Genomic DNA, 13400 nt, shown 5'->3' on the forward strand with positions numbered 1-13400 from the left:
AAAAGGTTGTTTATACCAATTTTACCTAAAATAAAATAAAATTTCTGATAGGTAACAAAAATCAAAGATGATTTTTAGTGGTAGTAAAAGTCAGTATTTCTTAATAATAAATTAATAAGCATTGGTTATAGAATTGATTCTTCCGATCACGACTTCATGTGTGGAACGAGTGTTTTCATCAATGACATAAGTACAAAAAATAAGATGAGGAATAGTATGGACGATGAATTTTGTGATAATGAAGTTTTGACACGCTTTCAAAGTATGAAAACTCGAAGAATTTTTTGTAGTATTTTTTTTTTTCATTTTATTTTACTAAGTGTGATCCATTCGTAATCCGAAATTTAAACTTACATACTAAAATTTTAATTAATTAATATATATATATATATATATACACACAATTCCAAAGCCACACTTTAGAAATAAATTCCTTGATACCAGTATCCAACATAACTATGTTTTAAATTAAGTCATTAAATTATTTGATTTTACTTGTCATATAATTTCTTAAAATTGCTAATGGAACAAATATTTCATGAACGTAGAGAGGATGAGATAATGAGTCGTGTTTTACTTGAATGAGAAATATGACTTGGTTAACGAACTTTTGAATAGTTAAAAAGAGAGGTTTAGAACTGGAAAAATACACTTTAATAATTCTAACTATGGACGATTTACTTTTAATAATCTCAACAAAAAATTATTATTCAATAATCCTAACTGTGGGGATAGTTTGTCAACAATAGTCCCAATGACCAGTAACTTGCTGAAAGATTTTTTTAAGCCACGTGTCAACGTATCATTGTTGTAAAATTTAAAAATAAAAGTAAAAAAACAAAAATATTCCCAAAAATTCCCAACCACCCCACAAACCCTAACCTTGTCGGAAACCGGCCAGCCACCAACTCCCGACTACCAAAACCACCTCCTAGCCAACCCCTGACCACCAAAACCACCTCCCATCCAACCCTCGACCACCGAAACAACCTCCCAGCCCAACCCCCGACCATCGAAACCCCCACTTGACATGGCCCCGACCCTAGAAACCGCCACCTCAATCTCCTAAACAACTATGAAATCCAGCGAAAACACTGCCACACCCACCACAAAACCCTAAACTCGACGAAAATTGGCTGGCCGCACCCCTGGACGACCAAAACTCACCGACTAGCCTTCTAGAAGGCCAACTGACCTAGCCCCAACCCCGTAACTGCCTAACCAGCCACCCTGATCCAAAAACCACCAACACATGCGCGGTGACTTTAGGTGTTTTTGGGGCACTACTACATTTTTCATCAAATGCCACGGCCTAAAAAAGGCTAATACAACGGTATTTAATTGTCGTTGCAATAGAGTAGGCTAATGCGACAGACGGTAGATCTATTATAACGGCTATAATGAACCGTTGCATTAGCCTAGATATATCAATAAAAAAGAAAGCTATTGCAACGGTAGTGATTATGTAATGGAAAAAATAGCGCCCTGAAAATTTCAGCTCCCTCTACTTTTTTTGCCCAAATATTTTGAACCCTTGTACACTATTCCAAGGGCAAAAAATAAGAAAAAAAAATCAAAAGAAATATTCCCCCCAATTCTCCGCCCATTTTCTCCATTTCAATAGACTAAGCTACTTCCCCCAATTCTCCATTTTCTCCATTTCACCGAATTATCCATTTCCCCCAATTCTCCATTTTCTCCAATTTTAAAAACTTCAAATTCTCAATTTTCCCCAAATCTCCATTTTTGAGGCCAGAAATTACTCAAGAGGTGGGAAAGTAATTGAAATTACTCAAGAGGAAAACTAACTGAAATTGAGAGGTGGCGAAGTAGACGAAGGCGGAACTCAAGAGGTGGCTAGTTGTTCGAACTTCAGGTGACGTTTGGTTGCTCAAGAGGCGGCGAAAATCTCCATTTTCATCTTGCATGTGGCTGATATCTCGAAATTGAGTTCAAGCCCCTTCAAGGTATACAACGTTTTTCATTTCTGAAATTTCTTAATCGAAATTTTTGTTGTTGCATTTTGATAAATTAAAATTTAAATTTTTATTGCTGTATTTGGGAATTTGTATTTAAGGCCATGGAATTACTTGATCTTTGAGTTCGAATTTCATGGTTTTTTTCCTTAAATTTTATTGCAAAAATGCTATATATTGTTGGGCTATGTTTGGTTGAATTTGTAGTTGTTTTTGCTTCAATTATATTGGAAAAAAAAATGCTGTGATTTTCTGGTGTATATTGTGCTCGAAATTTGTGGTGTATATTGTGCTCGGATTTAATGGGTTTCTTTTAGCAGTATTGAATTTTTTTTGTTTTGTTTTTTTTTTTTTTTTTTTTATTATTGAAACTTAGTAGTACTGAATATTGTTGGTTTTTTTTGGGGAAATTTCATATAAATGCAATTATTTAGTTCTTTGTATTTACGAATTATATTTCTGAATCTTGTTTTTTTTAGTGTTGTTGGAATATATTCTGGTTATATTACTCTATGACTACTAGTTTAGACTTTATATTACTCTAATTTTGTTGAACTTAATGGGCAATATAAAGTCTACTTATATTGCTACTGCTACTGCAATGAAAAGCCAGGACTACTTGTTGAATCCTCATGAAGATTTTTTTTTGGTGAAATCGATAACTTAATCATACATAGAGGGTTGGGTGAATTTTAACTATTTTTAAGTCTTGGTTCTGCATTATGTTAAACATTTTTCAGTTCTGCATTCCTAAGGAAAGTTTGTGAGAATGTTGTAGCTGATTGGTTGTATCCCTGAGTTATTCTCCATGAGTTTGTGGCCTATTTATGGTGTTGTCAAACTTCTTGCACTTTATAAATAGTTGCAGTTTTTTGAGTACTTGAATCTTATTTTAATGTTAGCTTATCTGTCACTTGAACTATTAATGTCCAGATTTTTTTGCTAATCATATAAATGAAGTGTCAATGAAATTGAGCAGTCCTCATTCCCATAGTTTAATATACAAAGTGTCACTAATTGACAGGTTTCATTGGGAACATGGTTTATGAATAATTGGAGGGATTAAACTCAGTTTTGTAATTTAAAATTAAATTTTTAACAACTCCTAAAACTAATATGGGACATAGAGATTATACACAATGGTAATTTAGCAGAAGAATTTGGTTTCACAAAGAATATTCAACCGTAATCGGAAACTCCAACTAATGAGCCAACTTTTTTTTTAACTAAATTTGATTTTGAGACCAGACTTTGACTTGTACACCTGAATAAGGAACTGATTTCAGGTCCGATTTTTAATCTATTCTACACCAGACATGACTTATATCTTTCGAATCCACATTTGGGCTAATGTTCTTGCTCACTCCTACTTGTAACTAGTTTTTTCCTTTATAGATGTAAAAGCCACGCTTCATTATCCATGGTACATCTCTAACACCTATCCCATGATTTTAATTCAAATAAAGCATGAAAGTGTAGGTGGAAAGCAACCTAACATTTCCCCCTATGGTCTTGAACTACACCACCCATGCTAATTAATCTAGAAAAGCTTTTACCATAATCTATCTAATATATATTGCTGAATAATGAAAGGTATCAATTTCTTTTGGACTTTTGAATTGATCATGTACATGAAGGACTCTTAAGTACTTTCTTTGTTGGTGGTTTTGATAATGAAAGGTTTCTTTGAGTTGCTAGTTAAGGCAGCTTTGTTTGTTGGAGTATATTGGTAATTTGTTGACAATTTATGATATATTTTTATTTTCAAATACGTAGTAAAATATTTATTTCTCTTGGAAATGTATGTGTGAAAATGCTCTTATGTATCACAACTCATGAGTCATGGCTACAATTTAAATTGTGGAGAAGAAGTTTATTTTTAGACTAGTCCTCTTTCTTCCTGGTTGTTGTAGAGCAGATTTAATGTCCGTTCTTTCTAATTGATTAAAGTGACTCTCTTAATTCTTAGTGAATTGATTAAATGTTTTTATTGTTAAAATTAAGTAAAAATAACCCTCTTAATTGTTACCCAAAGGTATGGATAGTGGAACTAAAGAGTGGTGGATGTTTGCTAAATGGAGTGATGAATATGAATGGGGAGTAGATGAATATGTACAAAAGGCTTTTGCTTCTAAGTCTCAAGGAAATCAAATTTGTTGTCCTTGTGAAAGTTGTCATTATCGTTTTTGGCGTCATAAAGGTGTTGTGAGAGATCACCTTATTTGTAATGGTTTTGTTCCACGAACGGATAAGTTATCAGAGTTAGGGATCAACTTTGAAAGGGAACAAACTGTTTTGGATAATGAAGAAGGGTCAACCCCAAATGATTTTAATGATGACATAGTAGAATTGTTGCATGATGCACGTGATGCTTTTAGAAAGGGGCCAAATGATGAGGCAAAAAAGTTTTTCAAGTTAGTTGAAGAGGGCCGGGAAGAATTGTTCCCTGGTTGTAAAAATCATTCAAAACTTTCCTTCATGATCCGACTTTTTATTTTGAAGTGTGATCATAAGCTAACTAATGTTGCTTTTGGAGATATATTGGAGCTTATAAAAGAGGTGTTACCTGATGCGAAACTGCCAGCTTCTTTTAATGAAGCAAAAAGTGTTCTGAAAGTGCTGGGTTAGATTACACTAAAATTGATGCGTGCCCAAATGATTGCATGATATATTGGGAAGAGCATGAAAGTGCAACAAGTTGCCATGTTTGTGAGACGCCAAGATGGAAATCAAATGACACATAGAATGACATACAAAATGAAAATGGAAAAACCTATAGGATTCCTCAAAAGATTCTTAGGTACTTTCCAATCAAGAAAAGGCTTCAACGACTATTTTTGTGTCAAGAGACGGCGAAATACATGACTTGGCATGCTGATGGGCGTGAAAATGATCATCTCTTACATCATCTTGTTGATGGTCAAGCTTGGAAGGAATTTGATTCTTTATACCCAAAGTTTGTTGATGACCCACACAATGTGAGGCTTGGGTTAGCCACAGATGGATTTAGCCCATTCAATTCAATGAGCATTGTCCATAGTACATGGCCAGTTATGTTGATTAATTATAACTTGCCTCCTTGGATGATTATGAAGCCTAAGTTTTTGATGCTAGCCTTACTAATTCCCGGCCCGTTTTCCTCTGGCAATGACATTGACATATATTTGCATCCACTTATTAAGGACTTGAAGGATTTGTGGGAGTTTGGGTTGGAAACTTATGATGCTTCGACTAATCAAAGGTTTGACATGCATGTAGCATTGATGACTACCGTGAGTGATTTTCCGGGTTATGCAATGTTATCTGGGTGGAGCACAAAAGGATACTTGGCATGCCCTGAATGTCATTATGAAACAGATTCCGAGTGGTTGCCTTGTAGTGGTAAGACTGTGTATAGGGAAAATCGTAGATTTTTGGATCCATCTCACCCTTGGCGTCATGATAAGAGGAATTTTGACGAAAAACTTGAGGAAAGATGTCAACCTATTCCATTGAATGGAATTGATATTGAGAATATGTTGCGTGATTTTCCAAATGCATTTGGAAAGAAGCAAAAGAAACCAAGGCGTGATGTGGATGATCCGAATCCGTGGAGAAAGATACCCATATTTTTTGAGTTACCATATTGGAAGCATTGCTCTAATCGCCATAATCTTGATGTAATGCATATTGAGAAAAATTTCTTTGATAACATCATTGGGACATTATTAGACATTTCTCCGAAGACCAAGGATAATGTGAGTGCTCGTCGAGATTTGGTAGAACTTAATTTGATGCCAAAGCTTCAACCAATTGAATTGGAAGGTGGTAGTGAAGAATTTCCAAGATCTCGCTTTTGGATGTCATTGGAGCAAAAGCGTAAGTTCTGCCAGGTTATAAAAAATGCTAAGCTTCCTCAAGGTTATGCTTCCAACCTTAGTCGTTGTGTGCAAGTTGGAGAAAGGAAAATAGCAGACTACAAAAGTCATGATGCTCATTTTATGATGAATTATCTTCTTCCAATTGTTGTGAAGACAACATTACCCAAAGATGTTGCTAGTCCTTTGATAAGACTTTCTGCTTTTTTCAAAGGTATATGGAGTAAAACTATTGATCCTCGAGATCTTGACGACAAATTGCAATCTGAGATAGTTGAAACTCTATGCCTACTTGAGAGGATTTTTCCACCGGCTTTTTTTTATATAATGGAACATTTACCCATACACTTGGTTGACCAAATTAAGTTGGGTGGACCTGTGAGTTCAAGGTGTATGTATGGAATTGAGAGGAATCTTCATGAAATTAAACAAGATGTTCGAAACAAGGCTCGTCAGAAGGCTCAATGGCAGAAGGAAACCAAGCTAAAGAATGTGTTGCTTTCATAGCTAGATTTTTGAAACGATCAAGCAAAGCCACACCTGAAGTTAATGAGTGTGGTACCTCAAAATCATTTTTCCCTAAGGTAGGACATCCTATCAAAGGAAAAGGAAGGACCTCAAAGAAAAAAAATCGTGGAAACATAATTGATCGCAATACATGGGCACAAGCACATCGTTATGTCTTGTTTAATTGTCATTGTGAGGAAGTTGAGAAATATATAAGGTAAGATTTGTAATCAAAATTTAGGTTTATTAATATTTTTTTATAAAATGTCTTTATTCTAACTCTAGTGCGTTAGTAAGAGAATTTTTTTTTTTTTTTTTTACAGTGAGCACAAGATTTGTGTAAGTGCTAAAAGGAAAAGAAAATGGAATAGTGCTCAAGACCATAGCAAGGATTTCATGGATTGGTTTAGGGAGAAAGTTGATTTGATTCTTAAAGATGGCCATGATAATATCCCGGACCATATTTTGTGGTTATCAAAAGGTCCCTCTCACGTTGCCAAAAAGTACACAGGATACTCGGTTAACGGCTATAGATTTTATACCATGAAGCGAGATGCAAACTGCGTAACTCAAAATAGTGGTGTCACTCTAACCGCCATTACACATAGCTTTGCAAGCTCTAAAGATCAAAATCCTGTTGTGGGAAATGTTAATTATTATGGTTCAATAACTGAAATCATTGAGATATCTTATCATGGTCATTTCAGTGTTGTCTTATTTAGATGTCAATGGTTTCACTCAGAGAAGGATGATGATGAGCTTATTACGGTTAATATGAATAAGACCGTTTCTAAGGAAGAACCTTTTATCTTAGCAACTCAAGCACATCAAGTTTTTTATGTGGAAGATTTGAATAGAGAAGGTTGGCATTATGCTGTTCAAATCCCTCCTAGAGAGTTTTTAGATGGTATTGACATACATTATTTTAATACTTCACTAATTGTTATTTTACATACATAATTAACATACTTCCATTTTTTTTACATTGCAATTTATTTCAGTTTATTATATTAAATTACATGGCAATTTATTTCATTTTATTATATTTACATACATAATTAACATACTTTCATTTTTTTCCAGATGAAACCGAGTAGACCCAAAGTTCCTACTTCCCAAAGTCAGCTTACTGAATATGAGTTGCAATGGCTTTAAAAACTGAAATTCAATGCAGAGAGAATGGAAGCCCGAGGATCAGCATCTGTAGCTAATAAGATTCTTGAAGAAAAAACAAAAGCTTTAATTTGTCCAAGTGCAAGGCAAAATAGTGTACCAGAAAATGAAGATGATGACTCTACGTCGGAATATGATGGTGAAAATGAAGTTGAAACTGATGACATTATGGAAGCTGAAAATGTCACTTCTGGAAAAAGAAAAGCTAGTAAGCAGGTGTTCACTTCTATTTTGTCATTTATACACACTGTTTTATATTGTTTTTCACGGTTTACATGCAATTAGTAATGCTATAATTGCCTTTTTTTTATAGTTTTCAAAGCAAGTAAAGAAAACATCACTTCGCCCTAAAACTATGGCTGATGTTGTGGAAGTGAATAGCTGTAAGAAGCATGCAGTTGATGAAGTTCAGAGCACCCAAAAAAAGCAGCAAGTTATCTCAGAAAAGAAGGGAACAAAACGAGCATTCTGCTCTCCTAGTTCTATGTCAGCGTACCTTGAGTTCCGGAAAAGGCAAAAAGAAAATAATGATGGGTTTGTATCAAGTAATCAGTCTTTGAATTATTCTCTTACAAGAAAAGCAATGAATAATGGCGCTGCATTTAATGAGAATAACAATGATGATGCCGATGCACTAAGTGAGAATGATGAAGCGGATGCACTAAATGAGAATGATGATGATGTTGGTAATGAATATGAGGGTGATAAAGAATTACAAGATGAAGTTCAATTTCAGCTTGGAAGCGAAGGAATGCAAGGTATTTGCCATCATTTTACATAGTATTATTTATTTTAGCTTTTGTTAACATGTTAAAGTCTAGCTAGTGAAATGTTTTTCTCTTATTATATCTGGATTTGTTTACTAAATGGGCTTAATTTTATTTCAAGATTTATGAAATATTGGGGTACATAGTGAGTAGGATTCTGCCACTAGCTGCCTCAGTAATTAGCTGACCAGTCAGTATTCGGAATCGAGTTGGTGGAAATTTGTTTTGTTTTGTTGTTAAAGCTGATATGTTTGTCTTCTATTTATTAAGGTTTTGTTGTTGTTGTTCTTTGTTGTTGTTGTTGCCTAGGCTTTGTTGTTGTTGTTGGTCTGCTGCTGCTGTTTCTTCTGTATTTTGATATAAGTTAAAATAGTAGGTAAAGGTTCTGCTTCTGCTGTTTGTGCAGTGGAAAAGCTGTGTCTATATCCACAGTGAAAACTACTTAAATTCTAAATCAGTCATAAGGAAGCAAGCAATCAATCTCAAGTCTCGACCAACACATCTTAAAACCAGCTTTGCACGCATAAGTCATTGCAACCACAATGTCTACAAAGCCTCAGCTTTCACTTACATTGTTTATTGTTAAATAGCAACAACCTCTAAATCCTAACCCTTCTAGTCGACTACCCAACACAATAAAACACACAGATGATCAAAATTCTTCAAAAAGAACCCATTTGATGATCATGCAACACTTCCATAAACCCACAACAACTTCAGCCAAAGCCTCAAAATATCAAATTCACCCACATTGAGATGAAGCATCACAGAATTCTCTTCCAAATGTTAAATTAAATTTGTCTTTGAAACCAATCATATTCAACACTCAACACCAACATTATAGTCCCCCAATCCCCAACATAATTCACACCAACACAAACATAAATAATACTTGTAATTTGCAGTAAAATTCTATCAACTCTTGTCCAAACCCCCATCAAATAACACCAGAGTGATTGCTAAATTGCTTAGAGTTTATTTATAGTTAAGTTAATATATAACAGAATTTTAAAACTACTTTCATTAATGTCACTTTAGGTAAAAGTAAAAATGTAAAAGTAAAAAACATAGGACTACCATAGATAATTGATAAAAAAAAAATGGCTACCAATTAGAAGTCAAAAGTATGTATAAAGCGACCAATGAAACTTTTCCCTTATACTTCGTATTAATTAGGAAATCCGATCTGACTATGGTCCTATGGATCATTGTTTGAAATGAGTTTAAGCTGAATAGAGGTAAATAATCAGCAAAATATAACAAAGACTGAGAATTAAAAAAAAAAAAAAAAAAAAAAAAAAAAAAAACCACTTAGAAAACCACAGGTCTGTGAGCATTATCAGCAAAAGAACTGACAATTTCTTTACAAGATCAACACGCTTGTAGTACCAACATTAGCCAAAGCCATCTCTCACAACTAAAATACGTAACCATTAGCTTCTGCCTTGGGTGTACCAGTTTCTGCTTACATGTGTACATGTGCCTTGGGTGTTGCTTTTTGCACTATAATCTGTATCAGCTAATTATATATTGTGCAGATCACCTAAATAAAAATGTCCTTCACGTGCTTACATGTGTACATAGTTACTGAAATGTCCTTCACGTTTGATTCATTTTCGAATTCTTTCAATAGATGTTTATAAAGATACTTCAGAAGTATTATCAAGGTTCCTTAGCTTTTCAACAGATGTTTATAAATATACTTCAGAAGTATTGTTTATCACTCATACTGATTCTGTCCAAGAACCTCCTGATTCAGAACCTGAAAAAGCTCCTAAAAGCAAAAGGCATCGAGGTCCAACAATGCTACCCAAGGTTCATGCACGAACAAGAGAAGAGCGTGAAGTTATTGTTTTAAACTCACTAGGCCAACCAATTGGACCTACACGTGAAATTGTTCAGGAGTTCAAGCAATTCTTGGGTACCGGGGCAAGGGATTCTGAACTTGCACCACTAAATTACATTAAGTTTCCATGTCTGCCCACACTTGACAAAATGTGGGAGTATGTCCAAGTATGTAGTAATATAATTCTTTAGCTTAAGTTTGTTGGATTTCATTTTTAAAAAAGGATTCATATTTTGTTACTAGACCATAAATAATTATATATTCATGATTAGTGTAGGAAAAGTATATGGTTCCTGAAGCTGGAAGAGAATGGGTGATGCAAGCTATCAATGGAAGCTGGAAAGCTCATAAATGATTGACTAAGAAGAACTACTTCTATGCATATCCCACTGATGCTTTAAGATGGTTTCATAAGCCAGACACAATTTCAGAACCTCAATTCAGAGAGCTTTTGCAATATTGGCATTCTAAAGAGGCCAAGGTATTATGTATATGGTTTTGAAATGTTTTGTGCAATATTGACATAGTTTCATGACCTTAATATCCTATTTCAGTTTACTTTCTTATGATTTATTTACGTGGTTGAAAATTTTAAATCTTCATTGTGTTTTCACATAGGAAATCAGTAACATCAACAAAGACAATCGCCTAATTTTAGATGACATGCACACTATGGGCCGTAACTCTTACGCAATTTTACGCCATGAGTTGGTAAAATAATTCATCTCATTTCTAGACACTTTTATTATCTTTATAATCATTATTTTACAATCATTACATGTACTACATGAGGCTTTCACCCTTGTCCTTTAATTATTTGTAATCACTTCAATTTTATGTATAATGTTTCACAGTAACAACAAGATCCTGATAAACAAGAACCTTCTCAAGCAAGGGTCTATAAGGAGTCAAGGAAGAGAACAGTGGGAAGGACATACCGTACCAACCATGAAAAAATAGCAGAGAATATTGTGAGTTAACATGCATGTTAGATGTATGTTATATTTGTTTTGTTTTGATAAATAATAAGCACGTGTCTTTATTTTCCTAATATAGGCTAAAATGGATGATTTGGAGTCTTCCCAACATGAAGATGGTAGTAACTCTAAGGACCCTTACTCCGAAGTGATTCCAGAACCTAAGCGCAAAAGCCGTGTACGCCTACAAGGAAAAGGTGTGAAAAAGTCAGATTTGAAGAAAAAAGAAAAAAAAAAGTCAGATTTCATATTCCCGGCGGAATTCTTAGAAAATATGCAAGCTCAATTAGTACAACAACTTGCACCAAGCGTAACAACTGCAATTTTGACTCAACTTCGGGATGCTAACCCCGGGATCAATCTTGTCATTCCTGATTTTGCGATTCCATCGGCTCCAAAGGATGCATATAGTGCGCCACATCTTCTCGTTGACCAAAATAGGCAATCTTCTAAATCTGGGGCTACAATTAATCAGGTAACATAATTTATTTTCTGTTGCTTTTGTCTAAATTTAGTTTATGCTATTGACCTGATTCTGCCGTAGCTACTAATGAAATATTGCTGTTATGTTGATGTATTTTTCTGATGCCCACTTTTGCTTTATTGCTTTTATTTCTGTTTAATGGTTGATTCTTTTGTTGTTTGTTGTTGCTTTTATTATTGTATGTAGCTGTTGTTAATGTTCATGCTTCTGGTTGGTTTTGTCTTCCTTACGTTTCCCCCCCTTTTTTCACTTATATACACAAGTCCACGAACTGATTTAGTAGCTGGTTTTGTCTTCACTTGCTGCACAATTCATCAATTGTCGTTGCCCTGTTCTTTACCCTTGACCAGCTACTGTAATTGCTTATTTTTCTTCATGCACTAGCTGACCATAGTCACAACAGAGCATTCCCTCCTCCTACCATGCTGCGAACCCCCTTAGTGGAGTATTTTTCTTCACTCGCCTCAGAATTTATAGGCTGCCTTACACCTTATTCTGTTCTGAGGTAGTCTAGATTCAGCAACCCACTTAATCACCCCAATGCCTCTGCCTTGCACCTCTGTAAAGATTACTCTGCCTTACCACATAGGAGAACGTACCCATTCCGTATCCTCCTGATAGTCTTCCTACATCCAATGCTAAAGAACCCTGGTTTATTTAAGAAAACTTTATTGGTAATCTATTTTTCTAATAGCCAAATTTACTTAAAATTAGAGAGAATAATAAGCTTTGAAGTTGAACCTTGGCAAAATAAATGGAAAGCCACCCTCCCACACAGAAAGCAGAATACACTCATTGCCTGCCAAAATTTCCAAATTCACAGGAGTTCAAATGACCAGATGAAAATGTTAGTTCATAATCTTCATATTGTTCACCCAAATAATGTTTAATTGATGTTATTTTACTTCATACCCATTTCCTCCCAATAAAATCTGCAATAGGTCCACTCGCGATAGCTCCAATCATTGCAACAAAAGTCAATATAGAACCAAAAAGTGAAAACTGCATAAAATGAACAATGAATTGTAGAATTTGAGAACAAATAAAAACATGTCAAAAGAATGCGTCAATTACTGCTAGCTTAGGCATCCACTGCAGTGCAAAATATAGTTGGTCTTTGGTAGTGTGATAATGTTTTGCTCGTGTGCACGGGTTTGTAACATTTGTTGTGATTTATGAGTTTCCTTAATTCGGTTCTATTATTTAGTTAAATTATTTAGTCACATTATTTTTCTATTGTTTAGTTCTATTATTTTATTCTTTTTTACGTCTAGGTGCATGGTGAGCAAAATGGAGATGAAGTATAGTGACAAATGGTGCAAATATTTTGGCGACTCCTATTCTATTAAGTTCATAGTTGTGAAGATTTCAAAAATCCAGCTTATATATATGTTGGAATTTGTATTTTGGACGATTAAATTAATTATGTAACTTTAGTTTATTATTAGGGTGTCATACCGAAATTATATTAAGTAATATTTTGTAATGTACGTATTTAGCATTATAATTATTATATATAAATTTAATGAATTTTTGTTTCACTTAGCTAGCTTGTTAGTATATTTAGATTTGTAGTGAGTAATTTAATTAGTGATTTAATTTACAACTAATATAACTAACTCATATAATATTATTTTACCGTTCCATTAAAAAAATATTTTAATAATAATAATAATAATAATAATAATAATAACAACAATAACAATAATAATAATGTTGTTGCAATAGATACACTCTCCATATATCGTTGTATACAACAACCGTTGCATTAGGTGCCAAGTTCATCACAACTTTTAGTAAGTAATCTATTGCC

At 34.2% G+C, this 13400-nt stretch overlaps 2 protein-coding genes across 6 annotated transcripts; both read left to right on the forward strand.

Moving 5' to 3' along the window:
* The first annotated feature begins 1570 nt into the window (after positions 1-1570).
* On the forward strand, positions 1571-13086 carry LOC110735209. 5 transcript variants are annotated; one of them, XM_021915388.1, is made up of 9 exons: positions 1571-1967; positions 7424-7729; positions 7827-8271; positions 10025-10293; positions 10399-10607; positions 10745-10837; positions 10981-11097; positions 11183-11578; positions 12862-13085. In XM_021915388.1, exons 2-5 carry the CDS (start codon positions 7520-7522, stop codon positions 10441-10443), a joined length of 969 nt encoding a protein of 322 aa, XP_021771080.1. In that variant the 5' UTR covers positions 1571-1967; positions 7424-7519; the 3' UTR covers positions 10444-10607; positions 10745-10837; positions 10981-11097; positions 11183-11578; positions 12862-13085. The 5 variants fall into 5 exon arrangements, with proteins under 5 accessions (XP_021771080.1, XP_021771077.1, XP_021771079.1 ...); XM_021915385.1 differs by having other exon boundaries at positions 10404-10607; XM_021915387.1 differs by having other exon boundaries at positions 10040-10293; positions 10404-10607.
* On the forward strand, positions 4838-6340 carry LOC110734938. Its single transcript, XM_021915060.1, has one exon. The coding sequence runs from the start codon at positions 4838-4840 to the stop codon at positions 6338-6340; it is 1503 nt and encodes a 500-aa protein (XP_021770752.1).
* Positions 13087-13400: the final 314 nt, after the last annotated feature.

This window comes from Chenopodium quinoa, unplaced genomic scaffold (assembly GCF_001683475.1).
Source record: "Chenopodium quinoa cultivar QQ74 unplaced genomic scaffold, ASM168347v1, whole genome shotgun sequence".
NCBI classification, from domain to species: Eukaryota; Viridiplantae; Streptophyta; class Magnoliopsida; order Caryophyllales; family Amaranthaceae; genus Chenopodium; species Chenopodium quinoa.

Bases quoted from the DNA above. Each gene is read 5' to 3' on its own strand.
- LOC110734938 (XM_021915060.1), top strand. From the start codon at position 4,838: ATGACTTGGCATGCTGATGGGCGTGAAAATGATCATCTCTTACATCAT.
- LOC110735209 (XM_021915385.1), top strand. From the start codon at position 7,520: ATGGAAGCCCGAGGATCAGCATCTGTAGCTAATAAGATTCTTGAAGAA. The intron at 7,730-7,826 runs GTGTTCACTTCT...TTTTTTTTATAG, and splicing joins AAAGAAAAGCTAGTAAGCAG to TTTTCAAAGCAAGTAAAGAA. The intron at 8,272-10,024 runs GTATTTGCCATC...ATTCTGTCCAAG, and splicing joins TGGAAGCGAAGGAATGCAAG to AACCTCCTGATTCAGAACCT.